The 22,559-nt window shown below is 47.9% G+C and overlaps 1 protein-coding gene across 3 annotated transcripts in view; it reads right to left on the reverse strand.

Moving 5' to 3' along the window:
- Urb1 (URB1 ribosome biogenesis homolog) overlaps positions 1–22,559 on the reverse strand; it is a 60,109-nt gene that overhangs the window by 15,150 nt on the left and 22,400 nt on the right. For 2 of the 3 annotated variants that reach the window (XM_055614855.1, XM_055614857.1), the window contains 16 exons: positions 21,338–21,511; positions 20,495–20,618; positions 19,762–19,878; positions 18,560–18,672; positions 16,353–16,472; positions 15,133–15,249; positions 14,559–14,697; positions 13,702–13,869; positions 12,592–12,785; positions 10,962–11,180; positions 9,938–10,117; positions 7,635–8,487; positions 6,853–7,051; positions 6,146–6,332; positions 3,095–3,153; positions 379–572 (listed from right to left, as the gene is read on the reverse strand). In XM_055614855.1, the coding sequence (XP_055470830.1) occupies positions 379–572; positions 3,095–3,153; positions 6,146–6,332; positions 6,853–7,051; positions 7,635–8,487; positions 9,938–10,117; positions 10,962–11,180; positions 12,592–12,785; positions 13,702–13,869; positions 14,559–14,697; positions 15,133–15,249; positions 16,353–16,472; positions 18,560–18,672; positions 19,762–19,878; positions 20,495–20,618; positions 21,338–21,511 (3,157 nt within the window). The remainder of the gene's footprint in view (positions 1–378; positions 573–3,094; positions 3,154–6,145; positions 6,333–6,852; positions 7,052–7,634; positions 8,488–9,937; positions 10,118–10,961; positions 11,181–12,591; positions 12,786–13,701; positions 13,870–14,558; positions 14,698–15,132; positions 15,250–16,352; positions 16,473–18,559; positions 18,673–19,761; positions 19,879–20,494; positions 20,619–21,337; positions 21,512–22,559) is intronic. The other variant, XM_055614856.1, reaches the window with a different exon arrangement.

Here is a 22,559-nt window from a genome sequence, read left to right on the forward strand (position 1 = left end):
CAACAGGGACAGAAGCACTGTGGACAGCCTCAGGACAGCGGAGGAGGGCGCACGGCAGGAAGTCCTGTAAGCTGGAACTATCCTTTCTGAATAAGGCTGGGCCTTGGGCCTCCATCCAGCATCCTCCCCAGGATCATAGGATCCCTGTAACAAACACATCTTCACAACCACTATTTCTCTAGGACTCACGGAGCACAGGCTCAGGATCTATCCACCCCTCCCTGACAAATCTTAAGAAACCTAAGTTTTTAAAATCCAGGCATCTCCCCAATCATGTCACAACCTCCAGCATGTACACCCCAGCCTGCAGAGTGTGGCTGGCTGGATGAAACTAGAAGGTAACAGCTGTCACTGTGCTGGGAGGGCAGCTGGGGTCACCTTTTACTTGACTGTCTGGAGTTTTCTCTTCTTCAGATGTCAGCATGGTTGGCAAGAACAGAGAATGCTGGGTGAGCATCATGTGGAGCACGGGAAGTTGGACAAGCTTTGTGTGCACAGGGCTTTCTGAACTATACAGCAGTTTTGTGGCATCAAGCAGAGTCTTCAAAAAGGTGAGGTCCTGGTACCGAAACCTGAGTGACAAGTCAAAGGGAAGAGTGTCATGAAGAGAAGTTCATTTATTTATTTATTTAAAGGTTTATTTATTTATGTATTTTATGTATATGAGTGCTCTATTTGCATGTATGCTTGCATGACAGAGAAAGCATCAGATCCCTCTATAGATGGTTATGAGCCACCATGTGGTTGTTGGGAATTGAACTCAGGACCTCTGGAAGAGCAACAGCCAGTGCTCTTACCTGCTGAGCCATCTCTCCAGCTCAAGAAGTTTATTTTTTAAGAAACAACGTTTGTGCTTAGAATTCCAAAAGTTCAGAGCTGAGAATTTTACAGTAGTTGTATATACATTCATCATCTGGTTCTGTCAGTGACATGGCTTTGTACTTGTTTAATCACAGTCCTATCTGTCCACCATGACAGAGATCAGTAACCCACATCATGAGGAGATTTTTGTCATAATATAGACATCACAGAATGGACTGACACAGACTAAGACAGCTACATTAATTACTAGGAGCCGTAACCTCATGTGGGACAACCATCACATATATGGTGATCGTTGACCAAATCATCTTAGGTAGCACATGGTTCAATTTTCTCTGCGGCACAGACATCAAAAGAACTCTGTGTAGCTGAGCCAGCAGGCAGCAAACCTGAGAGGGAGGACAGTGCCCTACAGTGGATTCTGCCAGGTCAGCTTTGGTCCTGCAGTCATCTAAACGACCCCAAATTATGACTTCAATCCCTTCAAAACTCACTAAAGGAAGAGATCCATGAAAAATCCCCATAGCTCCATGTGAGCACTACTATGTCCCTACGTTTGTCATGAAGAAAAGAAGTTCTGTGCTGCACTGGGGAGAGGGAGGCTAGGCAGGGGCTGCATAGGAGACAGTGAGAGAAGCTTCATCAGCTTCCCTGGACATGTCGAGGAAAAACGCTGAAGCAGAGGAGGTATCATGGTGCACACCTGTAATCCCAGTACTTGGGAAGAGGGTTCAGACTTGGGGGCAGCATGGGATCCATAGTGAGACCCTGTGTCAAAGAGCCAAAAAAAAAAAAAAAAAAAAAAGAAAAAAAAAGAAAAAGGAAGAAAAAAAAGAGGAGGAAGAGGAAATAGTGGTAGTGGTGGTGGTAGAGATGGATGGCGGTCAATAACCTGGACCCATCCTTCGCTTCTTCTGTGTGACCTGTGACACTTTCTCTGAATGTTGGACATCATAATGTTCAGGAAGTGAAGATTATAGGCACCATACATCATTCCACGGCTCTCCGAAAACCCAAACTGGAGTCTGACCTCAACAAGTATGAGTGAGGTCACATGAACTCTCACACATTCCCTGCTGGGAGCACAAAGTCACTCAACTTTGCTCATCTAAAGGCAGCAGGGCCCCATCAGCACCATATGTAAAATGGGTGTTACTATGCCCAGACATGTCCCACAGACATGTCATTGCAGGGGCCATAAGGGTGGGGAGGGCTCAGGGAATAGCCTACATGTCCACCAGCAGGGAATGGCTAAATAAACCAATGTACAGTGGTTCTACACAGTGGTGAAAACTGAAGACTTTTAGATCTGTTTTTAATTAAAAATATTTGCGTTTTAAAAAATTAAGATGCCCAGTGGTAGTGGCTCACACCTTTGATCCCAGTACTCACGAGGCAGAGGCAGGTGAATTTCTGAGTTTGAGGCCAGCCTGGTCAATAGAGAAAGTTCCAGGACAGCCAGAGGCTACATAGAGACCTTATCTTGTAAAACCACACACACACACACAAAGCGAGAATAATCATAAAAAAATAGGACAAAGAATGACATGAATGTTCACAATATCAAACACATACAACATAAACTGCTATGGATACACTGCCACAAAAGGAGCTATGGCTACAGCTCAGCGGTCTAAAGTACTTGCCTAGCATTTGTAAGGCCAGAGGTCCAAGCCCCAGCACTAAACAAACAAATACAAACAAACAAAACCATAAAATAAGCCTAGCCTTGCAGTGGGTAGAGGGGAGACAAGAACTTATGAGGAATAACATAGGAGACTGTGGCATTCATCACATTTGAGGACAGCTATAGGCTCTACACTTTAAATGTTTTAAATTTTCTATTTACTTCCTGTTGTATGTTTATGTGTGGGTGTGCACATATCACAAGATACACATGGAGGCCAGAAGACCAAGTGTGTCCTAGGTCAGAATCAAACTCAGATTGTCTGGCTTGGCAGCAAGCACCTTTATCCACTAAGCCATCTGGCCAGCCAGTTTTGTTTTCTTGAGAACAAGTCTCATGCAGTTCAGGCTGGCCTTGAACCTGCTATATAGCTAAGGATGACTTCAAAACTTCCTCCCAATGCTGCATTACAGACATGCAATATCACATCATTTCCACTTTTTTTTAAAAGATGTTTTTCTTCTCTATAGACAAGGCTGACAGTGGCTCTGTGACTAGTACTCTAATGACAAGCTAAAGAACTCCATGGTTCTTTATAACACCCACATCTTTATATGTGGCACCAAGAAAATGCAATGAGCTTACTTGAGTCCTGTCTTCACAAACTGCTGCCAGTCACCAGGCTCCACCTCCTTCAGTGTATGCTAGAAAAAAAGCACAGGAAGCATGTCAGTGAGCTGAAAACAATGAGGGCTCCAGTGTGTGCTTCAGGGAGCAGGAAGCAGAAGCTCCAGTCATCTCTAACGTTCTGTATCAGGGTTACTAAGAACCCTGCTGTCCCTCCTACTGTGTCTGTCAGTCTTTTCTGCAGCTGCTCCAGCCACCTACTGTCATTCCTGCTGAGACTAAGATGGCAGAGAGACAAAACAATGATCTTAAAACAAAGACTAACACACGCAGACTTTGGATTTACAGCAAATATAAACAAAGCACCCAAACCACATAGGGCTTTGAGACAGGGTCTCAGATAGCCAGCCTTGAACCCACTATGAAGCTGGGATGACCTACTTCATGAGATGGACTACAGGTGTGGGCTACCAGCCTTTGTTTATTCAGTGCTGGTGATGGAAGCTAGGGTTTTGTGCATGCTGAGCAAGGCTCTACCCTCTGAGATACAAACCCGTTGTTTTGTTATTTTTAAAAAAGCAGCACTGACAATTTATTAGCACATTCTTGCACATCAAACAAGCAAAGGGACATTTCCCGAGTGGTCCTGTTATTTTGCCACACCTACCTTTTTAGACAGCAAAGGTGGATTTGTAAGTAACCTTTCACTGAGGAACCAGTGAATAATACTCAGGGGACACTGACGTAACCCCGGAAGGGAAGAGGTCTGTGGAACACAAGGTTCAACGCTGGCCCTGAGGCACCAGCTAAGTGCATTTCATGTATGTCACCTCCAACAGACCAGCCATGCAAGGAGACCTCAGTGCCAGACTGACAGGAATCTCCCAGCAGCAGACCCTCCACAGAGGGACTTCTCTGCCTCTTCACACTGCTCTTTCAGGAATCTACGTGGATATAACTAGGATGGTCAGTGTTGAGCTCGACAGGGTCTAGAATAATCTACAAGTGAAATGTCTGGGTATGCCTGTGAGGGAGTTTCTACTTTGAGTTAATTGAGGTGCAAAAACCTACCCTAAATGGCAGCACCACCCATCCCATGGGTTCCAGAGTGCACAAGACGGAAAAGGCTAGCTAAACATAGGAATTCATCTCTCTCCACATCCCTACCACAGATGCAACAAGACCAGGAGCTGCATGCTCCTATCACTCTGCCTTCTTTGCCACACACACTGTAGCTATAAACAGTGAGCCCAAACAACCCTGCCTTATTGTCAGGAGTTTTGTCAGGGGATGAGAAATGTAACAAATACAGGTCCCATGCACGACTATCACAGCGCTCTTTGTAACAGCAAAAACCATGGAAAGACATCTATAGGACTCAACAGTGTGCTAAGCACATTAAAGTAGGAGATCAACACCATTTCCAATGCAAATATGTCCACAGACACTGGTATGTGGGGAAATCTGGACATACACTATCATGTTTAGAAACAAACAAACCCAACACCTGAATATGACATGCACATGATTCCATGAATACTTAATTTAGTTTTACCTCACATCCATGTATACAGACATACATAACATCTCTAGGATATTCATTCACTAACATAGCAGAATGGTCTCTCAACGTTCTCTAATTTTTACATTGCTGGTTCTCCTCTTGGGAGAGGGGCACAGAAGCAGGTGCTCAGCCAGCACTCCACCACCCCGCTATCCCCAGCTGCACACTGCTGATCGTGAGCTTTATGATCACAAAACCCAGTAAATTCAAATTGTAATGGGATTGGGAGAAAGGATGGTAGACATCATACATGAACTACTACTAAGCAACAAAAGCCTAGATACTTATTCCTGTGTCTGTAAAGTGTTATTGAACCCACAGAAGTCACACTGAAGGGTACATATTGAACTTACGCCAGGTTTGGGTTTCTGTTACTTTAAATTCACAAACCTGTAGCACAACAAGTTAGGTCTGGAAGTACAGGCTGTAAAGTTTCATATATATATATATATATATATATATATATATATATATATATATATATATATATATATATATATATATATATATATTTCACTTTGTGATTCGTAATGAACTCACAAATAAAAACATTAAGCAGGTAGATTAAGGTAGCCACTCAAACAAACACTTGCCCAGACCAAAATTCTACATGTCTCAATGTACTTCTGAGGCTGTGGAGTTTTGCTTAGGTTTTACAATGAACAAGTGTGTGGTACACCCTCGGAAGATATACGGCATACCTTTGGAGCTAACTTTTAGGATACTATTTCCGAACAGAAACATAACAGTGTAAAGGAAGGTACGTTAATAGAAGGAATAAATGTGGAGCATCTCTACACTTCATAACAGCGACTAAGCTGCAGATGATGTGGCGTCTTCAGTGCTTGAGAAACTAGGGATGAGAAGCCTGAAGGCCAGTGTAAACAAACTGCTGGAGCCGTTCTGAAGTCAGCCATAGGGAAAGAGGCCTCCTATGTTGATGGAGGAGGGTCAGAATGATATGATACATTTCTTACTGGAAACAAAGTAACCCAGAAGAACCTACAAACAGTTACAGAAAAACTAAGTTGTCAGCTTTGAATGTTAAACCCAGTCAGACTTCTCCCAACTAATCCAGTGAGGCCTGCCTTACCCAACACAGAGGCACCATCACAGGAAAGCCCAATTAGACACAACTATACCTTATGCATACAGGAGAACAAGGCTAATAATACATTATGATCAGGGAGGTTTATCCGAGGAATATAAAACTGGTTTATCATTAACTAATAAAATTTATCCTATTAACAGAGTAATCAAAAAACAAACTATAACATTTCAGTAGATTTTTAAAAAATCTGATAAAATCCAACATCCACTCAGATAAAAGATGGCTTACAAATTCAGTGCCTCCCACCCCAACTCTGCCCCTAGACATGGCAGCTCTCATTTCCTATGTACAAGGCCACATTCATACCACACCACCAAAACTGTATCTTTGAGGTCTGGCTTGTCTGGCTCCTGCCCCCTCAGCATGTAGCCAGGATCTCTAGAGAGACACTTACCAACAAGTCGCTTACTCTGAGCAGCACTGTCTTCTCCTGCTCCTGGGTGTTCTCACCTCCTGGCTCCTGGCCACTGAAGGACACAGCCAGCCACTGCATACAGGACCCAAGGAGGGTCTTCCTCCAGGCACTCAGCTCTTCTGCTGACTCTGCCAAGGCAGCTGACACAGAGTCAGCCACGATCCAACTGCAGCAGGAGACCGGGGTGGCAGAGTCACAACACTGCTAAGGGCCATGTGCATGAGGCCTGCACTGCCCACTCTTGGGGCCACTCTTACTTGACACCATATTGTCAGTAAAATCAGCACACCAGAGAAAGAACAGGTCTCTCTAGACTCATTCGTAACTAGGGTCTCCCCACCTCGGGACTTGTGACAGACAAGGCTTGGTCATCTCTTTGGAAGACTGTTCTATTGAAACATTTAGTGTCACTCTGCCCTCTCCACCCTCTGGACACCACACCACCCCAGTTAGACTCTGCAAACAACTTCTGGGGAAGCCACTCTAGAACACTGCTCTCAGGCATGAGCCCCAGTCATCTACACACAGAGATGCACTTCTCCAGCCATGATGGCTGCTCTAGCCATAACTGCAACTGCACTACTGACACAAGAAGACAGATGCTTTACACTAACTTTCATTATACACACCAAAGAGAAAAGTGACACAAAGAAGGAAAAAGCGTCCAGTGGCCTTGGCTTTCATACCTCTTGTGACTGCTCAGAGTCTGAAGCAAGCTGGGTAACTGGTTCATGAGCACATGCAGGTCTTTGCTTCTTGCAAATGGAACGAGCTGGGCCACAGCCTCCAGATGAAGCTCACACTGGGCAGGCCCATCATCATGAAAAAACCTGTCTCGCACTTGTCTCCACAGGGCCCTCAGGACAGGAGTGACAGCAGAGGACACTAGGCAGACACAAAACAGAGGTTGCCGTGCACAAAGCAGGGGACCTATGAAAAAGTTGCCTGCGGGAAGTCTTCCTTAGGAAGTACCTGGCGCCACCCATACAAATACAAAGCCATAGGGGAAATCACTTTTATTTCACTATACACAACTAAGTTGGAGGTGGCTTTGTGGCATACTTGAGGCTCAGAAGGCAGAGAGAGTTGGATTCACTCTGCCCAGACTCAGTATGAACTCAACAACGTGTTCCCGAGTAAGGGAACAATGCAATGGGACAAAAGATAGATTAGCCCTCTGTTACTTCCGCTCGGTCAGAAACAGCTAACTCACCCCCCATTACTGCCCACTCCATCTTGCTCTTCTCATAGGAATGGATAGGCACCTGAGGCTGTACCTCACTTCCTAAGGCTAAGAGACAGAGAGGACACTGAGGAACCTCAACTTTCTAAGCCTAAAGACATTCCAGTGAGGATGAGAAACAGAACTATGCCATGCCCCAGAACACAAGGGACAGGGTTTAAGATGGCAAGCCATCCTGCCTTCAGGTGGAACCTCCCAGTTGCCCAGTGGCAGTGCTTCCCGTACCTCCTGTTGGCAGCAAGGGGTGTCCTTGTGTCCTGTGCTGGAGGTACACGTGGATAAGGGGGAGGAAGCCATCCAGGTGCTCCTGCAGGCTGAGCCCCACACCAGGCTGCCCACACCAGAGCTCAAACTTCAGCAGATGGGTGGGGCTGTGCTGAAGGAGCAGGCTGGCAATGCCCAGGGCTGCCTCTGTCCGTCGGACCAGGCAGTATTCAAGCAGTTCAGTTGGGACTATGGGGGCCAGCACAGGGTCTCTCTGAAGAGTCTGAAGGAATACAGTGTCCAGTTCATGCTCAGCCAGAGTGGGGAGCAGAGCCCCCAGACCTCGCACATACTCGGCGCGCCACAGGAGCTCGCAGCTCTGCAGCTGGTCCTGGTGGCTGCTCGCCAGCAGCTGTACCAGGGTCTTTCCAAGACTGCTTAGTTGTCTCTCCTTCCCTGGAGAATGTATGGCTTGCTGGGTCAGCAGGTGCGCCTCGGGCAGGCCCAGTAGGGCCAGGGTGACCTCTCGGATCTGGACACTTCCCATGTATGGGTGCAGTTCTCGCAGCGCCTCCAGCTGAGGCAGGGTCTTGGATGTTGTGGCAGAGTTCCCAGTCCTGGTGCGTAGCTCTCTCAACACACTTTGGGTGATGGCTTCTGAGTATTTTCCCAGGAGGCCCAACTGACCCAGTTTATGGAGAACTGGGGAACTTGCAACCAGTAGCTGAAGGACCCCTGCACTGAAGTGGGCTGCTAGGAGCTTCACAAGGATGGGGCTGAGCGTGTGCGGGGGCAAGGCTTTCTGCTCCAGGGCTAGAAACCAACTCTCCAGTGTGGGATGTTTAAGGATGGCCACCAGCACCTCCTCTACTGTCTGCAAAATAAGGTCAAAAGCATATTACTTTGTATGTGTAACACAGGGCCAGAGGGAGGCCACAGCTACCCAAAAGCATCCGAAACAGAGCAGGAAGCACTCTGCAAGCCTATTCTAGCCGTAGCCCCGAGCTTTCATGTCATTCTCAGGCAAGCTTGCCGTATCCTGTCTGCTGCGATGTCTGTGCACCGCAGCCCTCTGGAGTGTGCTGTGGCTCCCATCAATTCCAGGCAGGCTAGGGAATCCACAATCCAGGTCTGCCTCACATAGCCTTACCAAACATGATTCCTGGAAGATGAGCCACTCATTCCCAGGACACAAGTTTCTTACACCTTGTTCATTTTTAAGTGAAGCAAAGAAACCTATCCCCTTTCCAACAAGAAACAGCCAAAACCAGGAAATACGACTCTCAGAAACTCAGTGTGGAGATCACGGAAGAAAAGCAGGCTATTTCAGTAAGACTGTGAAATGAGAGCCCACTTCTCTCTGAGCCCAGCATCAGCCAGCTGGCACAGTACAACAGAAGCAGCCATCTGGCCAGGGAAGGAGGAAACTTTGGCTAGGAGAGCAGCTGCTGCACACCCGTGCTACAGAGGACCCAGGTCAGGGCAGGATGAAGCTACTTGACCCTCATCCTGACCCCTCCAGGGGCTCAGAGCACGGGTACAAACAAGAGCTGTAGGCTGACATGACTATAAAGGACTGACTGGAAAACAGAACCCAGACTAGGCTGTTACCGCAGCTGTAGTTTTACAGCTCTCTATTTTTCTATAGTGAACGCATTTATTTTATTTTATTAACTACAGTTTATTCACTTTGTATCCCAGCTATAGCACCCTCCCCCATCGCCTCCCAATCCTACCTTCCCTCCCTCCCTCCCTCCCTTCCTCTTCTTCTCCTATGCCCCTCCCCCAGTTCAATGCTAGGGGAGGTCTTTCTCCCCTTCCATCTGACCCTAGTCTATCAGGTCTCATCAGAACTGGCTTCTTTGTCTTCCTCTGGCCTGGCAAGGCCGCACCCCTCTCAGGTAAAGGTGATCCAAGAGCCAGCCCATGAGTTCATGTCAGAGACAGTCCCTGGTCCTATTATTGGGGAACCCTCTTGGACACTGAGCTGTCTTGGGCTACTTTTGTGTAGGGGTTCTAAGTTATCTCCATGCATGGTCCTTGTTTGGAGTATCAGTCTCACAAAAGACCCCTGTGCACAGAATTGTTGGTTCTGTTGCCCCCCCTTGTGAGAGGCTCCTGTTGCCTCCAGGTCTATCTCCCTCTTCTCTCATAAGATTCCCTGCACTCTGCCCAAAGTTTGGTTATGCATCTTAGCATATGTTTTGATACCCTGCTAGATGGAGTCTTTTAAAACTCAGGAGCAGCCAGCCAGTACCTGTAACCTTGTGGGGAAAGAGTAACAGGCTGTCTGGGGGGATGGTGGGGCACAGAAGGGGTGGTACCTTGTCAGTGGCCAACTCAAGTAAAGTCACAGACTCCATGTCCAAAAAGAGATCAGACTCGGCACGGGCAGCCTCTAACTTCTGCTGGTTCTGGGCGTCCAGCTGCGCAGAGTGGACAACCAGCTGCTTAAGGAGATCCAAGAGGAACTGCAGGAAGGTCGGGCCCACACTTCTGCCCAGCTGTAAGAAACACGTGACCCTCAGACAAGGAAGGGCTGATCGGTCACCAAAGTCGTGAGTGTGAACGCCAGGCCCTGTGGAGTCAGGGCAGAAAAAGGGAGACAGGCCAACAAGGCGAGACTTGAATGCAAGGTTTCCAAGTTCCTCTCACAGAGATTTGTCTTCCTCTAGAACTGGAGGCAATCTCCCCTTCTCACCATCCTTCCCCAGATTAGCCCAAGCTGTACACAGGACAGCACTTGGGTATGTACTGACTATTTAGGAGAGAACAGAATACAGGGAACCCATCTTCCCAAACCTCAGTGAAATACACTGATTTCAGTGTATTTCAGGGAAAGATGGCTCAGCAGGTAAAGGCACTTGTCACCAAGCATGACAACCTCAGTTCAACCCCCAGAGCCCACACTGTGAAGAAGAAAATCGATATCCTACATGCCGTCCCATCTGGCCTCCACATGCTTGCGTGTGCACATAACTAAGCACATAACTAAATACATGTATTAATGGGTTTTTTTCTTTTATAAATAAGCAGGTCACCAACAAAGCCTAAACTAAGGGGCTATAAAGAACCCCAGCAGAAAGTTCAACAGTGAGCTACTGGACTCACAAACCACGAAAGGCAAGGCCTGACCATGCTGCTACTGTACCACAGGAAGGACCCTGTCCTGAGTACACACAGGTCCAGACAGAAGAGCTTCACTGCCTCTGCACGGCTGCCTGAAGAGAGGGGTCCAGCCCAGGAACAGAAGAGCTAAGAGCCCAGGTTCCAGAGCTGGGGTGCAGATTCACAGACAAGCACATTCTGTGCAGGTGGAGGGCCGCGAGGAGAAGGAAAGGCACTGACCTGGCTGAAGTTCTCCACAGTGCTCCTCAAGTACAGCAGCACCTGCTTGGCTGAGCGCAGCACCTGTTGCAGAGCTAGGCATGGGACAGCGGCTAGCACCTTTGTCTGAGTGTTCTTATCCCCAAGTGTGCGGCTTTCATATGCTGTTTGCAGCAAGGTGGAGAAGCAAGAAGATGAGGTGGGGCTATAGGGTACAGAGCTACTGGACACCTGCAGTGGCTGAGGGATCAAAAAGGACAGAATGGAAGAGAAATTACCTCAGAAGCAAAGGCTGCACACACTGGTGACAAATGGAGTAACACATAGTGAAGGACATTTCACACTAATCATTAGGGTGGTGGGGCACTGTACTCAAGGAGACTCCACCCCAACACCAGCAGCCAGCCATCACCCTAGAGCGTGTGCCTGCCGAGAGAATGCAAAGGCACCAGCATGCAGTACCAGTAGACCTTGTAGTGAGGAGCCAACTGCCTCAAACGTGGGATTTGATCACTGTTTTGCCAGGATGAAGCACTGCAGACTAGGAAAGCACCACCCAAAGCATGGCCTGCTGCTACAAGCTACCTGCCCACCCCAGAATATCTTGTCAGAAGGAGCAGAGGAGATAGGTAAAGGAAAAGAAGGCTCCACAGATGGGCTGCTTCAAACAAGTTACTCACTTACAACCACCAAGCAGCCCTCTAAATATACCCATGTGACTCACTTCAGCAAATGAAGCTCAGTGGTGCTCAAAGCATGGTTTGAGGACCAGCGTAACAGCAGCATTACTTGAGACAGTGGAACACAGGCCGAGTCTCAAGACCCCACCCACACCTACTGGCCGAGTCACATTATGGGCAGAGCCTGGCAGCCAGAAGAATGCAGCTGTGAGCCACGCAGTGGAGGGTGGACACCAACAACAGCGCACAGGCGGAGGGGCACTGAGCTGAACTGCCTGCCGACCAGTGCAGAGGAAGGTAACAACGGCTATTCTGGTTATAAGCTCCAGAACCAGACTGACCAAGCCCTGTCCCACCACTAACTGCTGGTGGAAGTTCTCTGCATCTGTATAAAGGGTTATCAGAGTCTTGACCGACTCTGACGGTGGATCAGAACAAATGGCTTAAAAAGCACACGGCACAGCATCAACAGGCTACATGGCCACCACCGCAAAACAAAGGCCCTAAGCCATTTGCATTCTTAAGCACAGCTGCAAATGGATCCACAAAAACCCACAGGAAGGTCTACTCTGTGCCCCAGACAGTGTTAGACACACCGCATCTGAGCAAGAATCCCATTACAAGAATCCTTCCCATCACCCCGTTTCCTCTTCCAGGATTGGCATGGAGCTCATGGTCCATATTGAGGGGGCAGGTCTGTTAGCTGAGCACACTAAGGTCTGTAGAAGGTTGCAAAGACTAGCATTCCACTGTACTTGGTAAAGGAAAAAGAGGAAGAGGTCACTTCCTGTCCCGAGCTGAATAGTGACAGCCAATTTTCATTACTAGGGAGCTACTCCCTTCACACAGCTGAGCAGGTGACATGACTGAGGACACGGGAAGGCTGCAAACTGTACAGCATCTGGACACCCAGCTGCACAACAGCAACAGCGTCAGAAGAAACACTTCAGGGAGCAGTGAGTGCAGCTCACCAAGGTCTCCTGGGCTTGGTCAGGAATCCAGAGACTGTAGTATCTGTGAAATCGGGCAAGCTGCTGACGGCACAGCAGGCTGGCAGGCTCAAACTTGTCATAAGACTGGAGCAGAAGACACAGAGCTAGGGGGTCCCTCTGGGTGTGAAGAAGGTCGGTCAGCACTGCAGTGAGGTATGCCACGATGCTGTCCCCTGCAAAGCAATGGGGGTGGTGAGGTTAGGGAGCAGAGTTAAATCGCTTCTATGCGACACGAACACAACCCCTTCCACATACACATCAGACTCAGAAAACTCATGGCTGACTCATGCCAGCTCCATGAAAGGTCAGATGCCAACGTGGGAGGGATTCTGGAGTACCCCAGGTTCTATTTCAATACAGAGAGCACACGGTCTGACATCAGGTCCTCAGGCTTGCCAGTAAATGCACAGCTAGACCACCGCTACCGGGGCCAAGGGCTTGCAAGTGGCTTTCCTATCCCTTCCTCTGCCTTGGCACACAGGCCTCCCCAGTGGGGAAGGTGGGAACACACGTCACCTTGAGTCCCTCTCCAAGCATAGCACTCCCTGCCTGATCAGATCTCCAGGATAACCAGGATCATCTTTCCCAGGGACCCTAGAAACCATGCCATCAGATGGCATAGCTATGAGATGGGAACAGCTTATATTCTTGGAAGACAGCCACCAGAAGAGCCATGTAGCCTGTACTGGCCTACGACAAGGTCAGGAAACAGACTTTTGCCCTCAAACTATTGCCATGTGGGCTCATGTGTTGTGGATATCTGGGCACTCCAGCTACTATGATCTGTGAGTGTTCTCAGGTCTAAGATACTTCAGAAACACAACAAATAGCCAAGATTCGTTCCCTATCCTGAGCGCAGGACTGAGTAGTGGCAAGCAAACTCAGGTTCCACGGAGCCATGCGAACACATTCTTCCAGACTCATCCTTCAAGGCCTGCTTTGCTAGCAGCCTAGTCAGTCTTGACATCCATCCTTGTGCTCTGAGCTCCAGGCTGAGCATCCACCACTCTGGGGAATCTGACCGCTCATCTTTGCACTTTCAGCCCCTGGCTTTCCCAACCCCAACCTCTGCTGACTATACACAGGTACCTGCTTCACTTTCTGTCCCAAGCAGCTTGTTCCTGGCTTCCAGAGCTGCAGGGACCAGAGCACTGAAAGGGAAGGTGAGCAGAATCATCTCTTCATTTAACAAGAACCCAATGTCCTCATCCAGGCCCTCGCTGCCTTCCACCAGCACATCCACCATGTCCAGCACATCTGAGACAGAAGAGAGGCGGCTAGTGTAAGTGAAAGCCATCAAAAGACCCCAGTGTAATCAGCCCAAGACACGGAGAAGCAAGAGAATACTTACAGAAAGAGAGAACAAAACATTTCAAACTTCTCTTGGGGGAAAATCCTTCCCAGAGTTTGACCCTGTACAGGTGAAGCCGTGACATGCAGTTTTCACAGTATTTGACAAAGTACAAGCTGCCCTAAGACAGTAACTAAAGCCCAGGAGCATTGTCCCCATTCACACAAGCCAGCTGATACCCGACAGGGCTACAGCACAGACCAGCAATGGGGTCCCTAGGTTCAAATTGTGAAGTTGCAAGGAAGTACCTATGAGAGACAAAGTGACTTGCCTCTCTGGCCCCAGATCTGTAAAGTACATATTAAAGAGGACAAGCAACACCTTCCTCACCTGAGGGCTGTTAGTGAGGTGTCTATTAATGAGGTCTCTGTTAATGAGAGCTGTAAGGAGCTGAACAGTGCCAATACACAGTAGACAACACATAAACTCAAACAGCCAGCAGGCAGTTCTCCTGAGACGGCTTCATCTGCACAGTAGACTCATCTTTCACACAAGGAAACAGGCGGTCTGTACTCTGAAAAGCCTCAGCACAAGTCTAACTTGCTGCTGTGGCCTGAGATCCAGAGCACAGGCAGCTTCTGGGCATGGAACCTACCGTCGATGTGGGAGATGGGAATGCTGGCATCATCTGTATCTTGCTTCCCCACAGTGGCCTGAAGGGTGCTGGCTTCTTGGACAAACTCAGAAGTTTTGTCTGTATATGAGTAAGGACTCACCACGAGTGTCAGTAAAATCTGAACATAAAAGAGGAAGGTGAAGACAGTCACATGGCAACAAGTACAAGGAAAAAGCCCAAAATGCCTTCGGTCAAAATCAAATGAAGTAGGAAAACATTAAGTGCAAATGATAATAATAATAACTCATTGAAATGATTTTTAAAGCTTTTTCATTATACAGTTTTAAAAGTATCTTTTCTATCTTACTGCTTTTAACTTGGCTTTTGGATAAACTTACTCCTTCCATGGAAAACAAATTTCCCAAATGATATCAAGAAGCATGCAGTGGCATATTGCTATTTCAGACGGGGTGGACATGAGTGGCTCACATGGAGTCAGTGTCAGCAGGATTAGGAAGTGAGGCATGGCAGGGGCCCTTCCGCCACGGGCGCATCAAGAAAGCTCGAGTCAGCTGCCCGGAGCCCACTCCGTTCCGTGGAGCTATGCACATACCCGCTCCAGGAACTGAATGACGGTTTCCTTGTGCTCTTCTGCAGTGCTATCCAGGTGCTCCAGCCACAGCTCTAGCTCTTTCCAAGTGTGTTCGAACACTCCTGTGTCCCGAAGAATCTGTTGGTGGTGGAGCCATGAAAGGGTCAGGGCAGAACCTGTTTCCTGTGCAGCTGCAAGTTTCAAACCAATGTGCCAGACACCAGTGCACCAGCTGTTCTCCCAGCTGTTCTCCTGAGGACTCAGGGCAAAGACATCACTCCATGCCCCGCTGGGGACAACATGGCTCCTTTCTGTATACTCCCTTTCCTTTCCTAAGTCTGCAGTAGGAAGGCGAACAATCCAGTGGGGAACTCGTTTTTTATCTGGATTTCCAGTAAGACCAGATAATTATGTGTGACTCAACCCTCAGCCTGGGTAAGCAGCACAGTATTCCTACTAGGGTAGAGCTTGCTATGAGGCAGGCCCTCAGTCTGCCAAAGAAATGATACCCCTCATGGTGTGCTGCTGTAGGAGGCTCAGGGGCTAAGCGCTCTATGGCACAGAGCCCCGCAGCAGTGTGCGTCAAACTCCCCTCTCTGCAGTTATTTGTCATGACAACTGGCTGAGTGGAGTCCCTTCCTAAATGGTCAGGCAGCACTCAAACAGGGCAGGCCTCAAGCCACCCAGTCAAGAAGCTCAAAGTGCAGCTACATTATCAGCCCTTCAAGGAAAGCCACAAAGTCACATCCTGGCACCCTGAAAGCGCTGACTGCCACTGGTGGTGTTTGCAGCAGGGTGTGGAAATCTGGCTGCAAACCCCGAGTCTGGACTACACGTGTGAATCCTGATGCCTGGCTGGCAAAGTGACCCTGGAAGACTGAGTGCCACGTGCAAGAACAAAGAGAAGAGAACCAAGTCCTCACTCCTGCACACTGACTCTGGGGACACTTGAATTGTCGGTGATAGACAAGGTCTAGTGTGGGACAGAGGGACAAGGGACATCTTTGAAGCAGTTTCTAGGGGGAACAGAATACATGCAGAGTCCACACTGTGCAAGCTGTGACTGACTGTCTCATATTTCACCTTTCTGGTACTCACACATATACATACAGGCACAAAATAAACATTACAAAAATTAGAATTTACTACACTCCAAATAAAAACCCACAAAAATCTACTGTATTCCTAACACATCCTAAATCATGCATCCTAAGGCAAGCTACGTAAGTACTTGTGCTGACCTTGATGATGAGAAGTTTAGTGGACGACTTGAGCTGAAGATGGCTGCTATTCACAAACATCTTCATCAAAAGGTAAAAAACCGAGCGCTCTCCTCCAATGACTTCTGCATCGGGGCCTTCCTAGAGTTGGGGCAGTATCTCAAACTGTTAGTATCGACAATTAATAAGGGCTGTTGCTTACTGTGCAAACATGTGACTGCACATTCTACCTACCACTCAGAAGAGTACTGGGATTTACTCATAGAAAACCTTAGAAGTGAGGTCACTCATTCAGACCCTCCAGCAGCACCATGGTGACAAGCCACAGTAACAACACTACCTAACCATTTGGGTTCAGCGTAAGACATGGGACAGCTGTTACCCCATCTGGTTCACACAGAAAGTTCAGGAGGTAACTGTCCTGGGAACCGGGCTGTGGTGCAGAGACTGCACAGGTGAGCAGCGAAGAACAACACAGAGCTGTTCACCTGAGCCACGGCTGCACGGGTTGCCTTTCATCTGCCTTTCATCAGGACACTGTAAATAACCCACCACTCAGTGGGCACATAACAGAGCCTTTTAAAAAGGCTTACAGAGTTTGATGCCTTAAAACAGTGGTTCTCAACCCTCCTAATGCTGAGACCCTTTAATACAGTTCCTCATATTGGGGTGACTGCAACCATGAAATTATTTTTATTGCTACTTCCTAAGTGTAATTTTGTGACTGTCATGAATTGTAATTTAAGTACCTATGCTTTCTGATGGTCTTACGCAAACCTTGTGAAAGGACTGTTTGATCTCAAAGGGGTCAGTACCTTCTAGAAGTGTACAGAGCCTCAGAGCCCCAGGCTATACTGTAAAATCTGTGTGATGTGTCACATCCCTTAGTGAGGAGGCTGACCCTGAACATGACAAAGTGCTAGGGATAACGTGGTCCAGGACATAATGCCAGAACAGAAGATGCACTTTAGAAGCATGAAATGGGTAGAGCACAGAATGTCAATTAATGTCTGTCCTTCCTTCCTTCCTTCTTTTCCCCTCAGAGAGGGTTTCTCTGTGTAGCCCTGGCTGACCTGGAACTCGCTCTGCAGACCCAGCTGGTCTCAAACTCCCAGATCTGCCTGTCAATGCCTCCTGAGTGTTGGAATTGAAGGCACACGTTTACTCTTCCAGGAGTAAATTAACGCCTTAACACCGCCAATTCTTTCACATGAAGAGGCCTCACCTGGGCCAATTCTCATGGACAAAGCTGCGTGATAAACACCTCTTAGGATGACACTTGTGACACTCAAGAGCTGCAACCACTCGCAGCACCACGCCACAAAGCACCAAGGGAAGGGCTCCCCAGCACTGTCATTTGCTGACCCTTCTAGCTGGTCCTGCTTCCTGTCTGCATCTGCTGTCATTCTTTAAAGACTCTCCTGAAGACTTGGGCAAGTGTTTCACCAACAGGAACTTCACAGTGGATTCTGTTTCAAAATGCTGACTTGATATGCAAATAAGATGGTGTGGTTATTCATTAGTGATTGGTAATTTGAGAAGGATGTGTTCATCTTTCACTTTTACTTGTAAAATGTTTGCCCACCACACAGAGCTGAAGAATTGCAGAAATGTCCCGAGCTTTCTGTGACCCCAACACCTTGCCTCACGTGCATGGGCAGAGTGGCCAAAGCACCCTTGTGCAGCCTGCCATGTGGTAAATCCTTATGCAATTATGAGTTGTCTCAACTCAGAGAGACAGCGCCATGCAAATAAACACACTTTTCTGGAGATGCTGTGTGTATAAACGTCAACATGCATTTCCAAGCTACTGATTCCACAGAAGAATCCTGCATGAGAGCCAAGCCGCTATATGATGTGAGCCACTCAAAAGCACATGTAGCCTTGCTGGTCACCCTCACTGCACAGGAGGGACAGCATCTGGCGTTAGAGGGCACGGGTGAACAACTGGTGTTTGCTGACCTTCCCTCCATGAGTGACTATTATGGCCCTAGAAGATGCTACCGAAGACATGCAAACACCAGGTCCAATACACTGCCACCAGTTTCAGCTCTCTGCTGGCATGGCAGTATTCCCATCTTGGCCATTGGGTTCTTTCAGGATCAGAACAAAGGAAAAGTGATGTACTTTATTTCTAAATGTGTTAACTGACAAGAACTGTGAAAGGATGGAGAGAAAAGCCAGCCCAGAAAGTTGGTAGTAGAAGACTGGAGACGTGTACTTCCTACCTGTGCCTTTAGCCACAGAAACTTGTTAGCAGGAAGTTCCAGGGCCACCTTTAGCATGTGATGCTGCAGGATGGGAGGAACCTCCTCAGGAGGGCCCTGCTCGGAGACAATGCCTGCAGACAAGGGTAAGAAAAGCACAAGGTGACCCAGAACCAACACCCTAACCCAGAGAAGAAAAGAAGGATGCAGTCTATTCCCCATGTCCTATGCTTCCTCACTCAGGCTGTGAGAAGCACACCTCACCTGACACCCCCCACCCAATGTCCCTCCAAATTTGCCAAGAAAACCCAAATTCTACATACACAAAACAGCCCTTGTCTGTCCCTCAGGCAATTCTAATTTGTCCTACAATTGTACTCACTATACCTCACCACACCGCCTCTGAGTGTGGTCCCTAACTCATTAATTACAACATCCCATGACTCTGCAGAGCACAGGTGCTACTACCCAGGCCGTAAGTATTCTATGGAGAGAGGCTATGAGCAAGCCTGAGCATGGACCCTGTAGCCTGGTCTCTAGAGTCCTCCCTTGCTTGGGAAGGCAATAGCTGCTAAGCCCTACATGGGATATTTCTATAAATTTTATATTCTCAGGGAAAAGATAACCTTTCACCCTTGATGATTAAAATGCTAATTACAAGTCTCAAAAATAATTATTTTAATAACTTACATAAATTCCAAGAATGGCATTTCTGCAGGTCATCTTCTGTAGGCCCAATTATTAGGCAAACCTGATCATCAAGGAGTATGTCCAGACAAGCATGACGACACTCTTATACTCTTACATGAGGTGGACTGAACCTGACTTGCTTGGGTAAAACATGAGGGAACTACAGCCAGAGCACCTCTGCACAAGCAGGATGGCATGTCCCTTCTATAGGGCTCTCTTTTCTCCTGCCCTCATGCATCCCTGCGTTGGAGTAAGTATCGAATGACCTGGCTAGGGGCAACCCTGAGCAGCTCACTCAGGCTACTTGCCTTTCCCTTCTGCACTCTCACTGCTATCCTAGTGTTCACTTAGTGTGTACTTAGGGAGCCAGCTAGTAAAATAAAACCAGTGGTACAAGCAACAATGATGGTCGATCACATCTGCTGGTCAGCAGCCCACCGGGCCTCCCTGAGCTCTGCTGCAGTTGACTGGAGTGTCCCTTATCCCCGCTGGCAGAACCAGAGGCAGCTTGCCTGCAGTCCCTTAAGACCCACCTTTTAGGAGCTTGCTGAAGTCAAAGTTGTACTGTGTGACCATGTAGGGAACAACCTGTTGGTAGAGGCATATGACCTGGAGCAAAACAGCTTTCAGAAGAATGGTTTCTGCATCGTCTGCACCAAAGGGAGACAGGTTGCATTAGGACAAATACTTGACCTTTGTCCTTGATCAGGTGAGCATTCATGCTACAGCCCTAGCCATACAGAAAATGGAGTAACTAAATGGAGTAATTAAATTTAAAGGCCAATGAACATGGTTGATACTGTTCTACCGACCAGGTCTTAAGCCCACTTAATGGCTACAGCCTGGTCAGGCCAATGCTGCCTGTCTCTGGACTTCCCGCCCTCATCTGAGCAGTAGGGATACACAGCAAGGACTGGCCTGTGGTGTTTAAATATGGAAAACCACACCTGGCCAACAACAAATTTTAACAAAAGAGGAACCTTGTGGCCCACCTCCATCTGCACAGCAGCCATTCCTACAGCACGAGCAGTCAAGTCTTCAGAGAGACATGGCACTGGCATAACAACTAAACATTATTCCCAACAGATTCTAAAAGCCAACCTACAATTCCATCTATGGCTTTCCCTATGCAAGAAAGAATACCAGATCTCTTCATAAGCAGAGGAGCCTTGACACAGAGCTACTTGAGGATTCTCTCAGAGGCACCACCCTGGCTGCCCGTCACCTCTGTCCCAGGCCAAGAGCAGAGGCAGCTGAAGCCCTCACCGTGCTGGACAGCTTCAGATACCGCAGGAGTCTTACTCTTCTTCCCTTTCCCGTGGTCCTGCTTAATCTCTTGCTTTTTAAATGACTGCCAGACCCAAATAACTGTGTTCAGATCTGGCAAAATCTAAGTGAGAAAGAGAAACAGAATAAAACTCAAGTCATTTGAAACTCAGAAAGAAATCAATGAACTGAACGCACTAACAGAGAAAAAGCAAAAATAAAGCCAGAGGGAGGAACAAGCATGTGTGAATGACAGCACACTGCACACAAGCTTCCGGGTGGCCGAGAACAGGCTCAGCCCTGTAAGTCTGCTTCTGCACTTACTTTCCCACTCAAACCAGGCCAGGCAGCAGCAGGGACCCTTCTTGGGAACAGCTCCAGTAACCTGCCAAGTACCACCAGGTACTCCGTACTGTTGGCCAGTGTGTGGGAGCCATACCTCACCAGCACAATTAGCAATGGGAGAAAACAGGGTTCCTCCAGCCACTGGCCTTGATTCCCTTATTCGAGCCATGGTATCAGTGTGTGTGTGCACTTACAGGTCACAGGAAGCAGCAGAGGACAGCTGCACAGGTCCTACCAGAACCAGATCCACTGTGTCTATGCAAAAGCAAGTCATATAGCCTGACTCCTAGCTCATGAAGGACGTGCTCTAAGTGAGATCTATAAGCAAACACTTTATCAGCTGCCTTTGATTACTGTGCCAGGACACTGCCTGATGGCCTCTACTCTCTAGCAGCTAAGAAGACATATGCCTTGGCTGCCTCCCCATGTTCCCAGGATAGCCTGCTCTCTTCTGTGTTTGGGAAATGGGTCTGCAGCAGAAACTCAAACAGCACCCACCTTGCTCAAGGCTTCTCTGAAGAGCCGAACAAATTCTTCCATCATCTCAGCTGTGTAAACGCCTGAATTTTGCCATGCCTCTTTATCCAGACAGTGGTCAACTGTTTTTAATGCTCTCTTCAAAATGACTGAAATAAGGGATAATGCTGAGTGTCGCACAGGAATGCTGTCCAACTGGGTAGAAAAGAAAATTGAAATCACAAATGTCTCTAGGTGGACAACTGGGCTTGGCAGGCTCTTGCGCCTCAGGTTCCTGTTAGAAAAAAACCTAAGAGACAGCTGGACTGCACGCTGAGCAGAGGTGACCTGGGCACCTTCCTCCACAGACATCTACTCTATCCGACTATAGCAGTCACCAGGAAAGCAGGTGGAGCCCAGCCAGCCACTCAGCTATAAGACTCTCTGCAGGGACAGCACAGGATCTCCCCAGCATCCACTTGGTGTCTGTGAGAAGCACCCACATCAAGTAAGGTAGAAAGAAAGCAAGAAAACATGTCAGGTTGCTCACGATGAAACCCATCTTCATGACGACTAAGCAACTGTGATGGTTTAGATAAAATCTGTCCCCAAAGGTTTATATGCTAGAAGCCTGCTTCCAATATGGTGGCACTAAGAGGTGACCGAATCTTTATGAGGCACGATCACTGAGTAGGGTTAAGTCACGAATGAGTTCTCAGGGACAATCTGATTTCTAAGAGAAAGTGTTGTTACAAACAGAACAAAACTAAGCCAGGGCTGCCTATAATTCTAGCACACAGGAGACTGAGGCAGAGGGACCACCATGAGTTAAAGGCCAACCTGACCATCACAAAAACAAAGAAAAATAAACCAGCCCCCTCCCTGGTCTGCAGCTTCCTTTCGTCCTGTGTTCCTGCCCACTCCGCAAACACTCTACACTGCTTGTGAGACAGTAAGTGGATCCCCCTGAAGCCTAAACACATGAGGCCACTCAATCTTGGACTTCAGCCTCTGTAGGGATATACAAGTACACAATTTAAGGTGTTGTGACAATGACAAAGATTGAGTAACACAAAAAGCAATCTGTATCACAGACTTCTGATACCCAGAGTTCTCCTGTAGTTAAAGGACAACTAAGAAGGATGTCAAGGTCCTCAATGACCTCAGAGACTATGTAATGCTCAAGGACCCACAGGTCCTATTATCAAAAAGAGGAATGGGCCCAGGCTCAGTGTGTTCTTGAACCACAGCCATGCTGATCTCC

Source organism: Psammomys obesus, unplaced genomic scaffold, assembly GCF_907164565.1.
Source record: "Psammomys obesus unplaced genomic scaffold, mPsaObe1.curated_primary_1811, whole genome shotgun sequence".
Lineage (NCBI taxonomy): Eukaryota > Metazoa > Chordata > Mammalia > Rodentia > Muridae > Psammomys > Psammomys obesus.